We start from the raw sequence: 24,304 nt of genomic DNA on the forward strand, positions 1-24,304 counted from the left end.
AATAGACTCATATCTCATCATCATGTATCATTTAAATATCTGAATATTAATTCTGCGGGAGAAATAAATTGAACAAACATAAGAATTTGTTATTGTAGCTTATCCATAAAACGTAGATATATGCTTATATTTCGATAGAATATTCTTAAATTATTTAAAAACAGCATCTGTTTCACCGTGTTGTAATAAGAGTTAACCGAACAAATGGTCGGATGCAAAAAACGACTTGTTTTATTATATTTTAATTTAAATATATACATATTTATGGGTTAACTTGTTTTATTTAATAACTTAATAAAGATAATGTTAGCGATTATGATTTCATTAGTATTTTTGTAATATCATATATTATTTATTTTAATTATATAAAATACATTTATTTATCTTAACTAAACTTGGCAGTACATTATTGATCTGTCACTTATGACTAACCCTATATAATAGTATAAACACTTTGTAATGTAATATCGGTTGGTAAATTCAGTGGTAAAATATTATATTGTCTTGGCTAGTATTTTCGTGGAAGGTGGGCGAACGTTGCATTTGATTAAATAAAAGCTTACAATCGATATTACTTTCTTTTGCTTCCTTTCCCCATAGAAGCGAAAACAAAATCGATTTCTAATTCCTATTTGATGATTTCATATCCACCCTTAGTAAAATAATCATATTCAATTAAATATCCTACAATTCGTCGATAATCTTCGGTGTTTTGATATTATGCCAAAGCGGCAGGTCACTCCATAACCGCGACCTAGAAGCGAGGTGATCCTTCATAGCTTGCTTCGCTCCGATGTCTAGATATTCTAGTTTATTCCCGCTAGTTGCTGGCTGCCAAAGGAATGGAACTTCAAGAGGTGTATTTGGATTCCTGTATAAGAAGAAAGTATCTGTTTAAAAATGATAGCTATAATATTAAAAAATACACAATTTTTTATTATATTACACAAAATATAAACTCCTAAAATAATTCTATACATGTAACACATAATAAATCATTTATGATTTATACATTTAGTACGTATTACAGAAGGCGCACATATAATCAATCAAACATTCGCAATAAAATCTTAAAGTTATATTTTAAGCAAAGATCATTATGGATATATGGATAAGACAAAATATGTTAGGGATGCTTTGACCAAAAATTTAACAAGAGAAAAGCTGTGCGTATCGTCTTTCTTAATCAACTACAGGGTCAAATCACTGGTTGCATGCGATACCCTCTCAAATCTTATAATACTTTTAAACTATTATACCTATACCAATGTTTTAATAACGATAGGTAGGATATCCGGCTATGAGCATAGAAAATCATGGATTTATAAATACTATCGTACTATTTGAAGTATAATTTGTTGATACTCCCTATATATAAAACAATCGCTGTAGTTCCGCTATCGCATATAGAATTATAAAATACTTAAAAGTAGAAGCATTTAATTAATTTACAAATAATGTAACATTTCTGTACCGGTAAATCATTAAGATGGGAGAGCTAATGGTTAAGCGACGCCATATATATCACAAGTAAAGAAACTTACCCAGAAGTTGCAAAGTTGGTCCAAAGAGTGACAAGAAGATCAAGAATTTTATAATCTTCAGGAGTAAACTCGTGTAAGAGAAAGTGTATCGGGAAGAGATACATGAGTTCGTCGGCGTGACACACTCCTGTTAATTGGAAAATAAATATAAGAACTAAACACAGCATATTATAAAACATAGTAAAGCCGCGTTTGTAGCATAGTTTAAGTCTTTTGTTTTTTGGAAGCAATTTATTTTATAGTCTTATAAAAAATGGTCTTACCGTAATCTCCTACGGGATCACCGAAAATCTGAGAGAAGCTGTTAGCCCCTCGGTATGTAAGTTCATAGAGGTACACCGGACTTTTACTGTAGTTAAGAGCTTGTTCAACGGATTCGACGGCGGGATAAGCAAAGTATGAGTCTGTGTAAATCTGGAAAAAAGTCATGCTGTGTTTATATACAATATCATATCATGTGATATCTATATCTAGATAGACTGTCAAAACTGAGAACGTGTCGACAAAAATAGTGACCAACAGTTGGACACTAAGCAGACGCACACTGGTAAAGTAGTTTGGTGAGTGACAAGCCTAGCGTTCTTTTGTTTTTTTTTTTCTGATCTAGATATAAAAATAATCTATGATTATATCACTGTAAGCTATGTTAAACTGAATGTGTACAACATGTAAGAATACGAAATTAGGAAATTATTGTTATTCAAGTTTAATGATATCATGTTTAGATATATCTAAACAAGCGGTATATTTGTTTCAGTATCAAAGTCAAAGTCAAAGTCAAAAATCTTTATTCAATATAGAAGTGTTTACACTTGCTTATTGATTGTCAAAAATCTACCACCGGTTCGGAATTTAGCACCTCGGACCTGAGAAGAACCAGCGAAAGAAACTCAGCGGGATATATATATATATTTTTAACAATTTTCCATGTACAATGATAATTATATTTTAGTTATTTGAAGCAGCCTGGAGGCGATCATTTCATTCCCAAGGTGTGCAGTCAACTAAAAAGGCATGAGTGTTGTAATATCCTTTAGCACACAAACGCTCTTTAACGATTCTTTTGAATTTTAATCAAAAACTAGAGTTAACAAATTTTTTTATCAAATTCCTTCTGTCTTGGTCATATTTAACAAAAGGAACGTATTACTTTTATCCTATAATGCCACATTAATTGAACATTATAAGTTCATACAAATAAGGCTATCTGAACTGTTTTTATAGAATATGTAGTAGTAGTAAATCATATGATACATAGCTAAGTATATAATATTTTATACGTCAGAAAGGAAAATAATCAAAAATAAATATTATGCAAGAATTATTCTTAGTCACCTTCATAATTATAGGTTATATGTTAATATAATTATATAATAATTCGATCGAAGCTTAAATCAACAAATTATAGAGACTACGATTACAAAACATTCCAGTATTGTTGTAATAACACACCGTAATTTATATCTTCGCAAAACATTTAATAATGGCGTGCAATTAAATCCCTTAAAGTAACATTTTCTTGCATTATTATAAGGCCTTTTATTTATCTAACACTTACCATATGTAGGTACCAGAAATAATATATGTACACACAAAAATGACAAAAATGATCCACTTGATATATATTTTTTATAAACTCTTTTGACATTATTATGATATGTTCTTATTTTTAACACACAAGGACATTTTTAATACTCACACATGAACCCTTCACGCGGTCATGATCTATACAGTAACTATTTTTAATTCACATTTAAGTCCTTAAATATATACAAATGTGTTAAATAATTATTTTCTTTCTTTACATATTAACAATTGCTCCTCATGCATATGTAAAATATATCTGATGCAATGATTTTGCAAGGCATATAAATGCATCATTGAATAAGGAAATAACCCACGTTTAGTGAAAAACCATACATACGTACAAACGACCGAACTCCAGGAAAATTACTATTTGGATCGTATGTTATGCTTTTCATAATTTATTTGATGTTCCAACCTCTAACTTCACGTCTGATAATAAACTTTATGTCAAGTTATGATAGACAGTTCAGAAGATTCACAGGTAATGATTGGTCATGGTTATTTTAGAGAAACCTGTGTAAGATCGGACACGAAGAGACGAATATTTGGCACCACTGAATATTCGGCAGCAGCGTGCCCTGCATGAAACCTGAGGCAGATTCTGGTCCATAAGCAATTGTAACGACGATGTTTCGTAGGGAATCGGCGTGGGGCCGTAGCCTCCTTCTGTGAGTCCGTCATGGTTCAGAAGGAGATGGTGGAATGAGAACGAAAAAGGGCCGATCCCGCTCGATGGAAAGGACGAATACGTCCGCCCCAATGACGGTGCTTCAAATATAGGGTGTGACCCTGGGATCTAGGACGCGCGAGGTGGGCGTAATTACCTTGAGTATTCCTTTTTTGTCTTCTTCATCATCTTTGCCTAAGTACAAGTCACGCAATGTTTTGGTGATTGTGCCTGGATACGGAGAATTATCATAATAGAACGTGATAGGCGCGATGGTGTCGAAACTAGACATAAACTCTTCATATCGCTCGGAATGCGCTGTTATCCCTGTTAACAATATTTTTAAACATCTTATTGTTTATTTAAAGTATGTTGGCAGACAGGCATGTGTGGCCTAAGATGCCTGTAATGACAGAGGTTCATATACAAAATAACAGCAACACAATATGTTTTTGTAATATAACTGAAGAGTAGGCGGGGTACCAAGCCTCTTATAACGAGGATATTTAATTTAAATATTTTTATAATTGGTAATAATCAAATTACTTAAACTTATTTTGATAAAAATGTTATTAAACTTACAGACAGACTTTAAGCATCCTTCATCTTTATTAAGGCCAGTGAGCCAAGGTACGAAATCCGTGGAAGGAGGGAGGCGAGGACTTCTTGTCAGGAAAGCGCCTGGTAGATTAGGTTCAATAACGGCCTTGAAAGTCGTCATCGGTTCGTAGTCCCATTCCTATAACCAAGGTTAAATGAGTCGTATATATTATATACACAATAATCATTCACTTTTTAATATTATAAAGTACTTAATATTACGACATTTTTAGTAAAAAATTCGAAGCTGAAGAATTATGCTAATTTACACGCCGAAAAAATGTACGGTCTTAAAACCATTGATAAAAACTAGTAGACCATAAAAAACCTGTATCTTTTATGTGTGTCTTACTTACAATTAGAAGAATTATATATTTCTTAAATATTATTTTGAGGTAAAAAACAATTAACAACAATACATGATACTTCTTCAAATACAATAAAAATCATTGAGCTAAAAGTTTGAATTACATAGGCTCTTAGAATCCGGGTTGGATTGAAAACCGTGCATAGGGTATTTAAGAAAGACACTATTACTGACACTACCTGAACCAGTGTAAGTTAGAACTTGAAAAACAGACACATTTCCTAAATGATTAAAAAGTAATTCTAAAACCGATTAGAATATATATGAACTTACATAAAATTGAAATTCTGTATTGATAATATCGTAGCTGTTTAAATTACGGAGACAATTGATCATCCGTTCAGAAGGAGATTGTGGGCAATTGAGGAACTTAGCAAGACGGAAGGCGTTCCGTTTCGCTTCACCGGGTGGTGCCTCTGCCCATGGGACCAGAGCGGTTCCGGATTCAGATATTGCCTTGTGAAAAAGTCCTGAAAATAAGCAGATAAAAACTAACGTTGAGTTTTCCTTTCCTTATAGCTATAAAAGCTATAAAATAGTGTCTGATGTAACGTCACGCAAGAAACTATTCTTACACGTGCAGTTTTAATTAAATGATTTTCTCATATCTTCACATTGTAATTTATGTAGTACTAAATAATTTACATTATTAGCTTTAATCGTTCATGTTATTTCACATCATCACTATAGATCTCACTACGTATCTCACTCGTGAAAATAATAACCGACTTACGTTTATAAGCTAGTTTGATGTGTAATGTGTGTATAATTTGAATGTTGTAATTATTCTTCTAGCCAATGTTGCAATTTCAGTCATTTCACAATATTGTTCTGTGGTGAGTACTGAGTTTGTACTTACTCTGCTACAGGGCCGACATTAAAGGTCGCCCTTCGTAACTAAAAAGGTCTTAAAAATGACTGAACTCACATAACACGATAGTTTAATACGAGTATAGTGAATGTTATGAAATTTTCGGCCTTGTCAATTGAATGTTATTGCCCTTTACAAGTATAAATATTTCGAACGTTTGTATGTAACTGAGCTCTTGATCGGTCGATGGGTTAGATTGGATTCGGTAGGTAAGGCTACGATTGAGACATACATACAAAACATAATTCGCCTGGACAAAGTCAGGTCGGGCAGCTTGTTTATATTATAAAAGGCAACTTAAATAGAAACAAGAAATATTATTAAATTAACTTAACTGCTAATAGATAAAATAATTGTCAAGGCTTATGGTTTTATCGACATGCCGTCGTGGACGAGAATTGAGAATTTGAGAACGCGTCACATTTAGGTATATTTCGTTAAATGAGAGATAAGATAAATAGATGAAAAGAGAGCTTTATATTTAAGAAGTTTCACTTCTATCACATATACGGTGCTGCAAGAGCATTTTTTTATAGCTAATAACTTACCAGTACTAGTTTCCGATAGCATGTGATAGTTGACACTGGCACCACCGGCACTCTCACCAAATATCGTGACCGATTGATTGTTGCCACCAAAAGCACGAATAGTTTTCTGTATGAACCGAAGTGCTTCTTGCTGATCTTTAAGGCCATTGTTACCGGGACAATGCTCATCCTGAGTCGACAGGAAACCAAGAGGTCCTGAAATTTTTGTTTTTAGTAAAATATTATGGTTTTCGAACGTGAATTATCGTACCGTATTTTTAATTTATATTTAACAAAATCATTGCTTTCGATTTTAAGTTTAATAACTAAAACAGTCTCACTTATTTTACCGTAAATATTTAAATTAAGGCTATTAAGCGTTATTAAAACAAGTGTCAGTGAAACATTAATTATTTATTGTTATTATGTTTTTCTCAATGAAAATATAGGTATATATATATTTTAATCTTTCAGCAAAGACGCAAGATTTCATACAACAATTACAAATAAACACTATTTTTATTTGAGTATTTTGTTGACCGATGTAAATAAAATATTTTACCCAATCTATAATTCATCGCTACAAACAACACATCTTTGTCGAGTAGATGCTCGGGGCCGTACATTTGGGTGGTACCATCACCACACATCCAACCGCCGCCATGTATAAATACCATTACAGGAAGAAGTTCATCTTCTGGTATAGGGTCCTTTAAAAAAAATATATAGTAAAAAAACTATATTGCAGCTACGTCACATTTGAACGCCATTATTCACAGCACTTTTCTACGAATCTTCTAATTAAAAAGTTATGATTGGTTTAGTGTCAGGTTATATGCTTATATAACTTAATACAATTTATAATTAAAATACAAGTCAATCTAGTAAAATTAATTAATTGAAATTAAGTAGACGAATGCTTTAAAAGTTCTGATATTTTTGTTGCGTTCCCTTTTCGAGCAATTTCATCATACCAACTTTAATTAGCCAACATCTTATAACCGGTACTCCGAAAACAGATAAGTTCATTTTTATGTCTTCTATAAATAATTTCTCCGGAGGGAACATAAAAAGCAAAACTGCTAGCTGATAAATTCAGTGAGCCGCGCTAATTTGACAATAAACGTGACTCTTGACTCTTAACTCGGAAAATACTAATTGGAAAACCAACGATAAAATATACTAAACGTTTTCGACAGCAACGCAATCATTTTAGTATGAATTTGTTTATCGCAGAGCCATATTAAGTACATTAAATATATTTGGTGACGTTTCGCTAATATAGATTATTCAAAAATATAAACCGGTACCAAATCTAAAAGTTATTTCCAAATCTACTTAAACCCGTAAGGCCAATCATCACGTGTTTTAGTTCACTATGCGAATTAAATTTTTTTCAAGTATTCTTAGTTGTTTATATAAATAGCACTTTGTAAAATTATGGAGAAAGCAATTAGGAAACGTTGCATGACAATGAATGGCGTTCAGAGCGAGTCTTTAATGCATTTATATTTTTACTAGAAAATTTAGAATTTTCTAGAAACAATTGAACGTACATTTAAACGGTTTTTATAATTATAACAATAATTTAAATCTAAAGCGCTTTTTTAAATCATCGTCTAAGAAAATTACCATGAAAATTATATCAGTATAATTATTTATTCATGTTAAGCGTGCAGATCAGTTTATTATTCGGATGAAATATTAATGTTGTAACAATTAATTATAAAATACCAGTTTCATTTTTTATATACATTGTAAAACAATATGCATAAGTAGCTTATCTTTATTACTAGCAGTTTTGTACGAAATATTTTTTTTATATTAAAACGTCAAAATGTTTAAATCAACTTATATTTTGTTTATAACTGCCGTGAGTTTATACAACAAAAAAAAACAATAATTTTACTTACATTACCGATAAATGGCGAGTAAATATTAAGGTAAAGGCAGTCCTCTTGACCAACTATCTCTTTTTGTCGTGTGTATGGGTTTCTTTGGACACAAACGGGACTGACTTTCGAAGCATTTAGTGTACCTTCCCATGCCTCTATTGGTATTGGTGCCTGAAATAAAGTTAAAATGAATTGGATTTAAATATTACTAAACAATAGATAATCGGTAATATATTATGAAATTACGTTATCAGTAGCAGTATCAGTAGTCAGTACAATAAAATTATCACATTAAAATACTAAGTATATGAATAGTGTGTCAATAATTGCGGCATAGACTGTGCCACGTCAATTATCTAACAATAATAGAATTTTCCCAGGCTATCCCTTGTAAATAAATTTGCATAGCTTAACATATAAATATATATGTATATACTTATTATATCCACAGAATACATATTTTAAAATGATATAGGTTCGATGAGGATAAAGTAACTATTGACTGAAACGTGTCCGTCTCTTTGTTTTTTTTTTATTTACTTCATAAAATGCACACATTATAATCGATGACATTGAACTAAAAATGGTAATAAGGTCTCTTTTTTATAATTTATTATATTTTAGGTGTATTTAAGAAAATGGACCCTATGAACAATTTTACATTTTATTCCATTCTAACCAATGATTCAAAATAAATAATAAATACAAGCGGGGATTTTCTTTGTTTAAATAATGACAATTATAGAGAGGGTTTTTTAAAGCTGTAGTTTGCAAGAATTATTTCCTTCCTCAAGAATACATTAGTTTAACAAAGTAGTTAAAAAGAAGAGACTTTAAATGACAGTAGTTTTTTTAATTAAATGCCGAAAGATATTGAGAATTTTTACTTTTTCGACAAACGCAATTGGTGTTCTATTGTCTTTGTTTTATATTAAACATTATAATATTTAAAGTTTTCGACAGCAATGCAAGTATTTCAATTACTCTTATATATATAAGAGTAATTGAAATATTAATTCTACTTCTCTTGAATAAAACAATTATATATGAGTATATTAACATTACACGTGTAATTTAATGTGTTAAGGAAAATAACCTATATTTATATTGAGAACAACAAGTGAAAACATATACTTATTAAAGTTCAATTACCGTGTCGTCTCGTAAAGACTTTAATGTAAGCTACAATTACAATACAATTATTTTTTTGTAAAAATAAGATCTAAAAGCACAGATTGTTCGAAATTCAAAAAATACGTTAGGTACTAAATATTTTCTAAAAACAGAATTATTACTCTTTAAATATTAAAATTAAATTGCTAGTTAATATTGAACTTTAAATAACATTAATTAAGTCACAAAATTATGTTATGCCTTAACGCGTTTTGTGATTTTTATAAATGGGTATCTATCGATTTCGAAAAATTCGAAATTATGTTATATAACTCGTTTTGACTGGTCAAATTTGAAAGTACATATTTGATATTTGCATACACGCAGTTAAGTATCGAAACATATCTGTAGGCTAATAAACGTATATTAATGGGATTTCGTATACTAAAATTTTTAGCTTTTATTTCGTTTTTGAGAATTTTGAAAAAGTTGTCTATTAAAATTTGTTATTTTCTTAATAAATTAAAATTACCTTTATATATTAAATCTCTATTTATTCCTAAACTATTCATCTGATAGTGATGAACGACTGGTGAGGTGTTCTGCGTAAGCTAGCGAGACCTGGTCCAAAAAATCGAGAAAATGATTTATATATTTGTCCTTCAATACGGGTATAAAAGTTATATATACAGCCTCATTCTAACATTACAGTACAGAAACTATCTAGTTAAATGTAAAAAAAAATATATCCGTTAATGTTATTTATTATTCTGATTTTAAAATTAAAACGATATTGTGCAGCTTTAACAGATAGAAATGTTATGTTTATTGTATCGTCCGAATTTAAATTGTATTGTACTGTATTTTGACAGTATCTACTACATTACGTATTTAGAAAGTTTTAGGTCTATGTCTATATTTATTATTTTTGAATAAAGAGAGATTTTATTACATTAGAAACTTCTAAATTTGAATTTTAGTCTATTGAAAATATCTGGTTTCTGGATAATAAAACATATATTTTAATTTTGGATGTTTAGAAATAGTTTTGTGTATAAAATATAATAAAAATAATGCTCTGAAGCTGCTTACCATACTAAAAAGTAAAACGGTATGAAAGAATTTCGAAAGGAATCATCATCATCATCATCATCAAATTTCCTCTTAACAAGAAGGCTTATCATATTCTGGCACAGCTATCATGGCGAGTTAGTTGACACACATGTGGCAGAATTTTAAAGGACACATTCATGTTTCTCACTAATATCATCGTATTCGTTAACGACATCGGGGAAAATATAGATAAAACTTGACACCGTTTTTTATAAATTATTATTAGTCGTCTACATAAATTATCTACTTCAAACAAACACTATAATATTATTAGCCTAGTAGTATTATAATTACTATTACTAATACTATTAGTAGTAGTAATTATAATAAATTCATTATTATTCGTTCTATTAACATAGATATTAAGATAAGATACAAAATGTATATTAAGATAAGATACAAATTCGATAAGTAGTCATTTTATTTAAATTTTGATTATCGTTATTAAAATATATTTATTAAGTATTTACGATATATAGAAAACAAATATATATTTAAGAAGATTTTTCATTTAAGTTTTATTTTACTAATTAATAAAGTTGTTTGTATTTAGTATTTTTTTTTTTTTTTTCGAAACTTTAACTTAAATAGTTGTTGAGGCCAACTACTATTTAATTATTTTTTTTATAATTTCTCGAAAATTATTTTGTTAATATTAAACTATATAAACTAATATCGAAATATTTTTAATTGATAGCTTACCCTAAATCTCAAGTCTCCGACAGGAGGTACTGCATAAGGGATGGCTGTGAACGCAGAAATCTGTCTCCCTCCCCGTGTTTCCATATAATATCCCTGCAAATCACCTAATGGTGTTTTTCGGAACGGTACACTTTCAACACATATAATAAGTGAAATCCCGTTCAACAACCATAGCGCAGTCCTACGGAACATTTTGTATTCAGCACCGTTACTATCGAAAACAAAAAAACAAATGAAAACGTAGATTGAAGTCGCGCGGTTAAATAAGAATAGGTGAAGCGCTAATATAGCTAAGGTTCGACCACACTGAAATAGCAAAGCAATTTAAAGCTAAGCTTATGGCGTTACACTTATTAACAAATAATTGGAAATATTCTTATTACGAGAAAAACAATACGATTATCAGTTGATAGTGTAGATAAATCGTAAATTACATTAGGGTTTTATCTTGACTATTCTATTCAATGATTACGAATTCATTTCTACTTTTATAACGGTAATATAATTAAAAAATATAAGTATGGCCATAAAACAAAGTATAATATCATCATTCCTCGTATATTACGATAAATATACCGGGTTTTATACCTTAGATGCTCTGCAATATGTAGGTTACAACTGGTTTTGCATAATTATCCGACGAGTGTATCGCAAATGTATTCCTTAATGTTGTTTTTAAGTTTAATCTTATAAAGAGAAACAACAACGCTAAAGTTCATAATGAAAAAACGTGTTATTTTACCATTTAATAACTAAGAGATCCGCTCCTCAAATTATTCTTCATCGACATTGTGGAGCGTCAATTTCATATATTAAGGTATACTTATGTAGTGAATGTAGTTATTGTTTTTGTTTTATTACATATAAGTGATTCACGGCTGTAAACTTTATTTAAGCAGCCTCAGCCGATGATGTGTTGCAAGCCAATCAACAGATTCTGAATATAATTTTATTCAGAATGCGCAAAAATTGTTCAGTCATTTGATGTGCTAACAACCTTACGCTTGCTTCGATATCGGTAATAATGACATCGTGATTCAAATCTCGCTTGGATATTTGTGCTTGTTTAAAAATATTTATATTCTATGCACGATTTTTTCTTACCGGATCATATTTCAATTACAGATGGACATGTTTTAAGTACATCAGCTTGTACAAATGCGACTAATATAAGTTATATATTGATGAAATGGATGATAACTTTGTAATATACATTTACCATTTCAAAACACATACAATATTATAATCTAATCTTGCAGTGTGGTTTCCGACAAAGTGGAACAGAGCCAGCCCCACTCTATGGGCGGGTGTCGTAAGAGTTGATTATTTGGTACGCAATTTTATCAATAATATACTAAGCGCTTCAAAAACCAGTATGTATGGATGTGGGAAAAGAATTCTTCAGCAAACGCTTTACCAAGGGATGGCGCCGATTAGCAGTCGGCTGACAATAATAGTCTGCCAAATCCTTTCACTCATCAGGATTCAAATCATCATCATCAATTTCGTCTGACATTTTGCGGCAATATCGAAGCCTCCGTGTTAGCGGTTAAGTGCTATACCCGCGCGCCGTGTTGTTCTCGTGTTTATAATCGCGCCTACACAGGCCTAGCCAGTTACAACATTACAATGCAATGGCGGTCGCCCTCCGGAGTAACGCTTGTATTGGACGTACTCAGGAGACACGCTATGTCAGCACGTTCACCTTGCCACGTGAAAGATGTCATAATAGTTCATATCTTTCTACTTTACATAATCACGTGCAAGGGCACTTACAATCACATGTAGCTAAACAAGAAAAGTACTTATTAATTATAACATTGTTTGTAATTTCTGCTAGTTGTAACGCGCATGCGTGCTTCACTTCTGGCTTAGCGGAGCTCACAGAGGGGGTAAAAGTTATCTTACCATATCTATCTATACATATAATAAAATTGTAGTGTCTGTTTGTAATATTAAAATAACCGCTTTTTACTAAATGCATTTTTGTCTGTCTGTCTGTTTGTTCAAGCTAATATTTTCAACGGCTGGACCGATTTCGACGGGATTTTCACTGGCAGATAGCTGATGTAATAAGAGTAACTTTTATTTTAGAATTATATTATTTATATTTATTATAATAATAAAGTCACGCTGCAATGGCCAAATACTGTCCAGTACCGCGCGCAGCCCTCGAGCTCCTTCTCCCACCAACGACTTATATAACAAAAGCTTTCAATACAGAATTAATAAGTTATAGATAAATCTGAGAATTGGATACGACTGCGAATATCTTTTTTGTTATAATTCAAACGCGCACAAAATCGCGGGCACAGCTAGTATATAAGTAGATACATATATATAAAAGCAAAATACCACTCACTGATTAATCACGAAATCTCAAAAATTATAACATCTACAAACTTGAAATTTGGCAGATAGATTTCTTATAGGGTGTAGACATCAGCGCACAACGGATTTTACAAAAGTCCAAGGGGGTAAAAGGGGATTGGAAATATGAAAGTCCAATGTTATTGAAGTTAAAGTAAATATGATATAAGGATGAAATGGTATTTAAGTATAAGAATTATTGAAAACAACTACTTTACTTACTACTTACTTATTGAATACAACTACTTACTATAAGGGATGTTTTAAATAACATAGTATAAAAGAAAGTCGCTTCCGTTATCTGTCCCTATGTGTGCTTAGATCTTTAAAACTATGCAACAGATTTTGATGCGTTCGTTTTAATAGATAGAATGATTCAAGAGGAAGGTTTTTATGTATAATACATGAATAATATCGTAGAGAAATACTGATTATTTTAGAGTTTTCTAATGTGATGTCATAAATAAAAACATTTTTTGCGCTTGCATTGCAAACGCTGGCTGACGAGATAGATCAAAATAATGTACTACATAATTGTACACCTTTAAAAGGTCTAGAAAAAGTCTACGATGGTATATGTCGATCTCTTAAGGATAGACCACAATAACCACTTTTCATCATTTAATTTTTACGAAAAATAATGGCGATTTTAAACAATACAGCATTAATATTTATCCAATCAAGTACCTAAATACATTATGCATTTAATATAGATCAATATGGCCTTTTACAGCATGAAATTTAAATGAATATTTTCGAAGATATTACAGATTTAAAATGCAGGGACACAGCGTTTTGTGTTGTCTAATGACAAAAAAGCTGTTGTATATAAAGACATGCAGTATATTTAGTATCAGCATCGCACGATAACTAACTAGTTATCTACAAATAAAAAAGAAACAATTCTAATTCTAAATAAACAGTGACGCTTGGGCAAAACATGTCGGCACGTTATAAAATAATAAATGTCTATGATTCATCAAATCAAATCAAATCAAAAATCTTTATTCAATATAGAAGTGTTTACACTTGCTTATTGATTGTCAAAAATCTACCACCGGTTCGGAATTTAGCACCTCGGACCTGAGAAGAACCGGCGAAAGAAACTCAGCGGGATATATATATATATATATTTTTTTTTTTAACCATTATTATATACAATGATAATTATATTTTAGTTATTTGAAGCAGCCTGGAGGCGATCATTTCATTCCCAACGTGTGCAGTCAACTAAAAAGTCATTAGTGTTGTAATATCCTTTAGCACACAAACGCTCTTTAACGATTCTTTTGAATTTTATAATTGAATAATTTTGAACGTTTTCTGGGATCCTGTTGTAAAAACGTATACATTGCCCCAAAAAAGAGTTACTAACCCTGTGTAATCGGGTACTTGGAGTAACAAGTTTATTCTTGTTCCTAGTGTTAATAGAATGTACGTCACAATTTCTGGGAAAATCGTTTATGTTTTTGCGTACATACATAACATTATCAAAAACAAATTGAGAAGCGACAGTCATTATTTTAATTTCTTTAAATTTATCTCTTAACGAATCTTTTGGGCCCAGGTTATAAATTGCACGAATAGCCCTCTTCTGCAGTACAAAAATAGTATTAATGTCAGCTGCATTACCCCAGAGTAGGATGCCATACGACATTATACTGTGGAAATAACTGAAGTACACAAGGCGAGCCGTATCCACATCAGTCAAAAGTCTAATTTTTTTTACCGCATAGGCTGCAGAGCTGAGTCTATTCGCCAACTTATTTATATGGGGGCCCCATTGGAGCTTAGAGTCTATTGTCATACTCAGGTTCAAAATCAAATATTTCATACTTTCCGGTTATAATCCTATATTTTTAACATCCTAGGATTTACTAGAAGCTAAAATGTTATCTACAAATATACTATACATATATAATAATATACATACCTCCAATTGTTAACTTTTTCAAAAAGTATTTTTTTTATAATATGTAAGATTTGTTGTACAATACAATAGTTTGGAATTAGTGGAAATCTGGAAATCTAAATATCCCACTTTAAGTGAAAGCTTCGCTCATCTTAAGCAAAGATTTAGAGTTTTTTCCACCGCGCTACTCTAGTACGCACTAATACCTACACACGAGCAATTTAATCTAAGAACAATAATATGTGTTAAAACACAAATTAAGAACAGTGAACCACAGTCTTACATGCCCGAACGCTGCATCGAGGCTACTGCAATCACTGAAATCTAATAACGTTAAGATAGTTATTGTCTGATTATAATAATTACCCATAAATGAGCTATATTTAATATCCATGCCTTTACCGTCATTAGCGTTATTCGTCCCTCTTAAGGAGAAGGTTGGATTTTGGATTTACATATATTTAAAACAAATATTTAATGTAATGGAATCTTGCAAATATTTTTTGATTAAAATCTTGACTTGACTAATTTGAAATTTTTCACACGTAATTGTGAACCGAAGAAAATGAAATATTGAATTTTAACAGAATAATTATTACCTTTTAATTAAAATTTAAAAAAAACATAAGACAACTCATATCAAGTACTACGACATTTTTTTACGTTAATTCAAGTTATAACCAGTTTTTTGTTTATTTAAACTTTAATTTAATTCTTATGCGTTTCATTGCTATAATTTTATGAATATCATTTCAAAACTTCGTATTTCTGTAAGCATTCCAACAAAAGATTTAATGAAAATTATTAGATTAAAGGGCGCACTTAGTCCTGAATGAAACAATAAATTCTTTAAAGTCATAACACAAACCGATTACCAGTGGTTACAGGAAGCCAGCAGTCCTTGGAAAACATTTTCTTTTTTATTTGAAAAAATATGCTCCTTAAATTATATATTTTATTTGGTCCATTAAAAATGCTGCACTGGATTTGATTGACAACACATTTTCATAGTTCCACAACAACTCTAATCTCCCCTCATAATTATTAATATAGCATAATTGATTACTAGAATTCATAAATATTATAAATATTCGAGACCGATCAAAAATCATACTATCGAAATATTACTTATTTCAATGCAAATCATGGTCAAATGGCATACTTACTTTTATATCAGTCATAGTTATAGCCAGTTCATTCCACGAAGACGCGCCTCACTATATTCCGTTAAGGTACTAGGCCAAGCGTTAGTATCGAGTCGACCATGGCTAGGTGTACATGGTTATATATTGAGTCATCTAGGAAAGTTACTCTACTTGAAAAATATATAGTTGTATGATCATTTATTTTTGAATTAAATTGAGTGATTAAATGATTTGAGAAATAAGCTTTTAAAGAAAAATAGTAGCCTTGTGTAATCAGCCAAACATGGCCCTGGTTCGAAAAAATACGGATAACTAAGAAACTAGAACTATAAGATTAATTTAAAAACAAGACAGATGTCTGTCAGAAAGTACAAACTCGAAGACTTATTAAATGATCATGGTTTCATTGCATTTCACTTGCCCCTCAATCATCAGGACTTTAATCCAAACGAAAACAAATGAGGTATAACAAAAAATTATGTTGCCAGTCGTAAATCATGAAAATAATTATACTTAAATAAGTCCCATTTCTATTGATGAACTAGAAGCTAAAGTGATGGCATCATAATAAATTTATTCTATGTAGAGATAGTAAAATACTTTTATCTATATCTATACATATAATCAAATCGTAATTAATCGAAATCTGTACTTAGAAGATATTTAAGAAAAAATATTACTGAGGGCATTTATTAACGCAATAAATCACATAAATATCATTTTTGCATTTTTTGTCTGTTTATCTGTTCATTCGACATTAGCGGTATTGTTACCGAATAAAATAAGGAAATAGCTTAACCGATTTTGATGCGGTTTTCACTGATGTACCTTGGTGTAATACATAGCATTTGTTTGATTAAAATTGGGATGTTATGGAACCAGGGCTGATGAGGTTAAAATCGTTTTAACGATTTCTAGTGGTGTTACATCATCCCTTTGCATTGGATAATAAATATATTATGAATATGAATAGGTACGGCGCAGATGATTTTATGTTTATACCCCGGTTCCTTCTTATTCCAAAAAACTTTTCGTTTATTTTTAAGCGAGTCCAGTTTCCAGTATACACAGCGATCTTTATGTGACTCTGTCACGTGTTCGCAACTGCAAAGAAATATATGCTTTAATCCCCAACTACAACGTGTAATATCGTGTTATATACATTACGCAGTTATGACAAATAGCCAAATACATCATATCTTTTTAATATTACAAAATTAAATTATAAATTTATAACTTTGGTGGTTTGTGGTTTGATTTTTATCGATGGCAAAGCACTCGAATAAGACATCTGTAAAAAATCATAATCTGTCCATCCATTTGGGAACTATAATGCCACGACAGACGCAAAGATACACAGACATGTCAACCACATACTACTTCTACTTTTGAGGTATAAAGTCAACGAGCTAGTTTGTTAATAAATATTTATGCTTACAAAATAGCAATACAGAATCTTGTACATTGAATAAATAACATCGTTATTTGAAATCGGAAATATGCAGTAGAGGATAGTTACAGTTGACTATAAATCTTTGCTGTCATTTAACTTAGCGTGCGTGTGCCCTCATGGATACTCTAAACGTAACAATATATCTCACACTCTAGATTACAGGGCAAACTTGCACTGTAGAGATTGGGATATAATGTAATAGTAGGGCGCACCATCATTCATTGAACTATCTATAGCGATCTGAAAAATGAGTAGAGCTGGTCATCGTGGATTAAAAAATATATATTTAGGTGTATAAAAATATGATAATTATACAATCTCTTTACAACAATACGTTTATTTAAAGCGACATTGATTGATAATTAAATACGCTTCATCCGCTTATGCCAGATTTAGACGAAAGTGAAGTTCGAAATCGCTCAGAGAATTTGCTCATCGAATCCACTTATTCTCGCCCCAGTTTGTTTTTTGTTTAGAGAATTGGAATTGCAATTCTACGTGAAAATTTATCTCGCATTCTTGCAATCCCCGTGGTCATGATTCAACTATTTTAAATTCTTATTTTTATAAAAGTATTTAATAGCGGTCGCCCACTGGCAACACTCGCACTGCAATGTAACAATCTAAGATTTGATTTTGATTTAAGTAAACTAGAAATTTTGATTATTCTCGTTAACTGAATGTTACAAATTGAATCATTACAGGTTGTGAAATGTAAAGCTCAGTTCTTGTCACTCGGTTATGTCATGCTCGAATCTGAACTGTGTCAATACAGCCGAATGCTTCCGGCGAGGTTCCACCGTAAGAAATTGATTTGAATAATTATTATAATTTATAATAATGTTTATGAACCAAATCTGTATCAAAACATATTTTTAAATGAATAACATAAACTAGATCAGTCACAAGAGGAGTAACGACAAATAAACAAGTTTGTTAATTAAGTGATCTTGATTAATCTATGGTATAATGGATTCGAAAAAAAATATCAGCGAAGTTAAGAACTTTGGAAATAAGTAGTTAAATGTAATAGTATTGTATTCAGTATTATAAATAAATATGTCTTGATCAAGAATTGTTTGTAATATTAAAATATATAAAACTAAGACTTCTTTGATTGGATAAGACCATATGTAGATAGTAACGCGGCTATTGCGCCAGTCGACAAAGCTAGTCGTCAAATTCCTCTTTGATATCTAATAACATACTTGACTGCGGCTAATTCGATGCAAATACATATTCTTGTTGAAATATTTAACATCTACGCACAGTCCGATTTCTTTTTAGAAAACAATTCAAATAAATCACTAAGAATATTTTCCAATTTTAAATACTTACAGCTTATTCAAGAAGACAGACAGAGATTTAGGTTTTATTAGATTTATAAAACAAAAGACAGAGAGCGCACATTGTGAAGCGACAAAACCGAATACAAAATCAAATATAATTACGTAATATTACGTCAAAGGCGCTTTTACTTTAAATTATTAATTTTATTAACAAATAACAAAAAGCGTATCAACAAACAGACAAACTGTTGCACACTACCGGGGATTTCTATTCACTTTTGTTCCTTACTCTCCGCCTGCTTTTGTTTTATAATCTGAGTATAAAATAATTAATAAACATTTTTTCTCTTGAATTGACAATTCACCTGTCGTACTCATTAATTATGAGGAAAAATGACGATTTGATTCTTGGCGAACTTGATATACGAACTTCAGAATTAAAATAGAAGCGGATGTAAGTTGTCAAGTGGAAGAGTGTTGTAATAAATATAAAAATGAATTACTCCATAATTGTTTGTTTGTAGTACATACCTGCTATAGTAGAGATCGAGTCGCATAATTTTTTATGTAAATCTAAGGTTTAGATTAATTTGGATATAAGTAATCTCGTTCACTATTCGACACATAATTAGATACAATAACATTTCGAAAAATCAGACGTTGATATTTAAAAATATTGTCATGACGCCATAAAAAACTAGTTTAGGTATCGTCTACCTATCAATTATTGCCATTTTTTTTAAATAATAAATATTTAGGTATATAACATCGATTCGATCAAAGAATCGTTTATGTTTAATTTTTAATTCTAATAAAAATTGTGTAATGTGATGGCGAGACTACCTCTAAATAGTAGAACATTTGCCAAAATAATTTTGAAATGTATTTTTTTTTTTTTGATTTGATGTTGTATATACTGTTGGTTGTCCTACTGAAAACAAAATAAAATAAAGATATAAATTAACTTACATAATTTCATTGATAATTAAAGTGACAGCAATTACTAGTATTGATAATAATTCTAGTTGAATGTGAAGTGCGTTATTTAACATTAAATTACTTATAGGTAGACATATCTAAAATTAAATAGACAAATATAGGTGATATCTTTAAACATAATTATATCTCCTGTACATGTATATTGGTAATGTCACTGAACTTCCCCTTAATGGCTGGGCTGATTTTGATTTGGTTGGGATTGTTTTTGATTTTGCTGGAGCTGCGATCGGTTTCAAGTTATTTATTTTTTAACAATAAAATAAAAGGTGCCCGCTGGTACGGGTACATTTACATAAATTGAATTTGGTTTATTACGAAGACAAAATTAAAAACATTGTATAAAAACCTTCAACGCCTCACGTAACCAACAAATTGTTGACGGCCTTGAAGTTTTCGATTCAGCGCACGCTAGTGAACCCATAGAATTTAAATATGACAATAAACATCTATTATGTAATCTGATTTTAGATTTAATAATCCGTCAGTGTCCAGAGACACAATATTTTATCTTTGTCTTTATAAATAATAGACAATAATCTAGATAGATTATTGACTTTATTATTACAATAGATATATATAAAAAATAATATAATTGAAATGCATATCTCTGATTTCAAAAAAAGTGTGTGATACAAATAGCCATATTAACTAAGAATTTCTTAGTTAATATGGCTTTTTGCGAAAAACTAAAACCTTTGGATGCGTTTGTCCAAGGTAATTTATAAAACGGCTTAAATTAAAAATGCCAATAATTATAAGGAAATGAATGAGGAGTATTCCGAGTATTCCAAGGTACCGCTTGGTTTTTTCATCAAAATCGGTTGAGTGTATCATAAGTTATAACAACTTAAAGTTCACGTACTTTTTGTTGTCTATTTTTTAAGCTTATCTATACAGATTAATAAAATTGGCGTGTGTCTGTAATTTTAAAATAACTGCCTATTTTTAGACTACCACTGCTACCTAATAATTTAAAAAATATTTTATATCTATGGCATCATGTACATTAAAATGACAAATTTTAAAGGATTATTTGAGGACACACATATATTTTAAGGAATTCATATTGTACAGCAAGGACTCTTTATTTCTAGATAAGCTGATATTGCATGAGTGTAGAAGTCATTATATTATATTGGTGTATTAAATTTAGGAACAAAAGGGGCCAAAAGTCACTAAACCCGTTGAAGGCAAGGCATTTGAGATACTTAAATGTACTAAATTTTAAGTGTATTATAATTTGTTCTAAAAATAACATTACTAAGATTTTCATGATATCGCTTTAATTAAGATCCTCTGCAACATGAATATTGTACAAATCTTTATTTTAATTGATTTTTCTCTTTGGTCTATTTCCTCGACTCAATCTTCGGTTTAACTGTAATAACATCTTAATTATTGGATATGATCTCCTACGTGTTCTATATCTGACTTTATCAGTACCCAAAATCGAAGTTTTCTCATCGCACCGATTCGATCTTGGCGATAAATTAAGATTTCGATTTCGATATTTATTGTTCGAATTTTTATATTGCTCTGCACACTTTCTGTTCTTTAAGTCATCAATTTTAATTAGAATGTTCTCATTTTGTTTCTTAATATGATCAGTTACGGATTTTATTTGTATCAAATCATTATTTAGTTTCGGTAGCTGGATCTTGTTAACAAGTTCAAGTTTCTCCGTTAATGCATTTATTGCTTTGAGTATCGTATCTGGTTGAATTTGGTCGTTGTTTATTTTACAAGACGATTTTTGACACATGGCACAAATCCAGTGAAATCCCTTATCACCACATTCTAGTTCTAAATTCTTTGTATTGCCATTTATACATTTAATATGAAATCTCGACTCACATAGGCCACATTTAATACCTTCACAACTTCGTATTGATTTTTGGCATCGTTGGCAATGCATCCTAAAACAAATCAATAAAATCGTTTACGAGGGTCTCATAGACGTGCTCATGGCGCAAATCTAAAGAATAAGAAGTTAAGAATACAAAGTTAAGCACACTATCTGGGCGTGAGCACTTTATACAAAACATTGATCGTTGAGCTTTAGCAATGTCTATATTAACTAAGAATAAAATAATACAGTAAAACCATGTGATAATTATGAGAAATGTAAGTGATTGTTTAATCTGCCCCGTACCCTTGTAATAAAAAGCAAGTGACAAGCGACTTTGCATAGCTAAAGTATAAACGATAAGCACAATGCTTCGATAGTCTATCAGTGGCTAAAGAAGCTGTCAATCTGCTGGGAATTCCGGTTTGAAGAGTGAGTAACCACCACTGCACTATGGCAAACCATTGAAACGATAGGCAAAAGGGACGTGACATCTTAGTTCCAAAAGGAATAAAAGGAATAGTGAATATTTCAATGTCTAACGATGCTAGATTGATCTATTGAAAGTGATTTACTCACTATGTAATGAAACACAGAAATAAACAAGCGTAATGTACAGAATTTGACAAAAGGGTAACAAAAGTGTCTCGCTGGCATACTTGGAAATAAAACGATCCTAGCCATTTCAAATAAAAATATTAGGTAATGAGCCAAGAAAAGATTTTTACTTTAATATTGGTATCCAAAATCCCATTGGACAAACTCTATCACTACTAAATATGGCTACAAGTAGGTAATACGTAAGGAATATATTTACTTCAGTATCCCTCCCACGCAATCACCAGAGATCAAATATATCGAATAGGTACATAGGAGACCTTAATAATTTTGCACCTTATTAACTTCTTTTATACTCATACAAGACCCAAAACATTAAACATTTGTGACGATTAAAAAGAATATTCTCACAAAAAAAACATACGATGCACTATATCAAGAAGATTAAGATTAATTTACTCAAATTTAACATTCTATGGTAAAATATATTAATTCTAAAAAATAATAACAATAATACGACTGGTAAGTAAACTTTTTACATGCTCGTGAAATTCTTTAACAATAATAATTATTCATGTCACCTGTCATCAGCCATAGTCAAAAAGCATATAAAAAAGGTTTGAACTGTAAGTATGATTATGTTTAGTCTATTTGATTTCATATTATATAATGCAAGTATCAATGAATGCTTTAACGCTATAAAAAAACTGTACATTTAAGCGAACAGCATCATAATCTTTATGAATATTTTATAGACTTTGTTCGTTTGAAAGCGATAGTCTAAGAAACTATCACTACGATGAAGATTTTGGCAGTAACCCAGTATAGATTATATATTTTTTTATGTTATTTTATTGTCTTCACAGAGGTGCCGTCCGTGCCGTTGTTGTAACATATTTATAATTTGATTAACTTAACTATTAACTCATACTCAACTCAAGTTCCGATAACGATGTTACCGACCTAACAATAGACTTAATAGGCATGAAGGAATTTTAAAGAAATTTCTATATTGACTGTTGAGTCTTAATACAAATTCTGTAACTTTATGTACCGAAATTAATTAAAGATTTTGTGAGAAAATGAGATAAGTACTCATAACATTGGTACAAGGAACAAACAATGACTTGTTACTCCTGTTTCTCGACTGCATAGTCACTAAGCCTTTTGTATGACAAAGGCGGCTTAACACAGAATCCCAGAAATTAAGCAACCTGCTTTTGTTGCTAAATTATTTTATTTTTGCTACTAATAGTTAAATGGCACACAACTAGGCAGACAGTTAAATGGCACACCCGATGTCAAGTGGTCACCGTCGACCATAGCCCAATGGCTACGTGCCAATGCACCGTTAGAAATGTTAACTATTCCTTAAAACACCAATGCGCCACCAATCATGGGAATTAAGACTTTATGTTGCTTATGCCTGTAGTTACATTGGCTTACTCACACTTCGAACCAGAATATAAGAACACTAAGTATTGCTGTTTAGCAATAGAATATGTAATGGGTGGGTGGTACCTACCCAGACGGCCTTACTTACACAAAGTCATACCGCCAAGTAAGTACTACATTTAAACAAAGATAATATAACGCTTAACAGTGTGTGCAAAATAATTGAACTAGTGAATGCATGCATGAGAGCATACCTAGTCGATAAAAGCAATTTCTTGAGATGAGACAGTTGATGGACACCACTAACTATAAAATATTTTAATTATTTACGACTCCTTACATCGCCAAAGC

The 24,304-nt window shown here is 30.9% G+C and overlaps 2 protein-coding genes across 2 annotated transcripts; both read right to left on the reverse strand.

Annotated features, from left to right (window-relative positions):
* Window positions 1–371: 371 nt before the first annotated feature.
* Window positions 372–11,244, reverse strand: LOC113402066 (juvenile hormone esterase). The gene is made up of 10 exons (XM_026642193.2): window positions 10,987–11,244; window positions 8,077–8,229; window positions 6,726–6,873; window positions 6,185–6,379; window positions 5,039–5,235; window positions 4,381–4,537; window positions 3,956–4,125; window positions 1,808–1,958; window positions 1,545–1,671; window positions 372–871 (listed from the first exon to the last, which is right to left on the reverse strand). Exons 1-10 carry the CDS (start codon window positions 11,176–11,178, stop codon window positions 685–687), a joined length of 1,677 nt encoding a protein of 558 aa, XP_026497978.1. The 5' UTR covers window positions 11,179–11,244; the 3' UTR covers window positions 372–684.
* A 10,231-nt stretch (window positions 11,245–21,475) lies between these two features.
* LOC113401914 (uncharacterized) lies at window positions 21,476–23,001 on the reverse strand. The gene is made up of 2 exons (XM_026641995.2): window positions 22,818–23,001; window positions 21,476–22,070 (listed from the first exon to the last, which is right to left on the reverse strand). Exon 2 carries the CDS (start codon window positions 22,067–22,069, stop codon window positions 21,482–21,484), a length of 588 nt encoding a protein of 195 aa, XP_026497780.2. The 5' UTR covers window position 22,070; window positions 22,818–23,001; the 3' UTR covers window positions 21,476–21,481.
* Between the last annotated feature and the right edge of the window lie 1,303 nt (window positions 23,002–24,304).

The sequence above is a fragment of the Vanessa tameamea genome, chromosome Z (assembly GCF_037043105.1).
Source record: "Vanessa tameamea isolate UH-Manoa-2023 chromosome Z, ilVanTame1 primary haplotype, whole genome shotgun sequence".
NCBI classification, from domain to species: Eukaryota; Metazoa; Arthropoda; class Insecta; order Lepidoptera; family Nymphalidae; genus Vanessa; species Vanessa tameamea.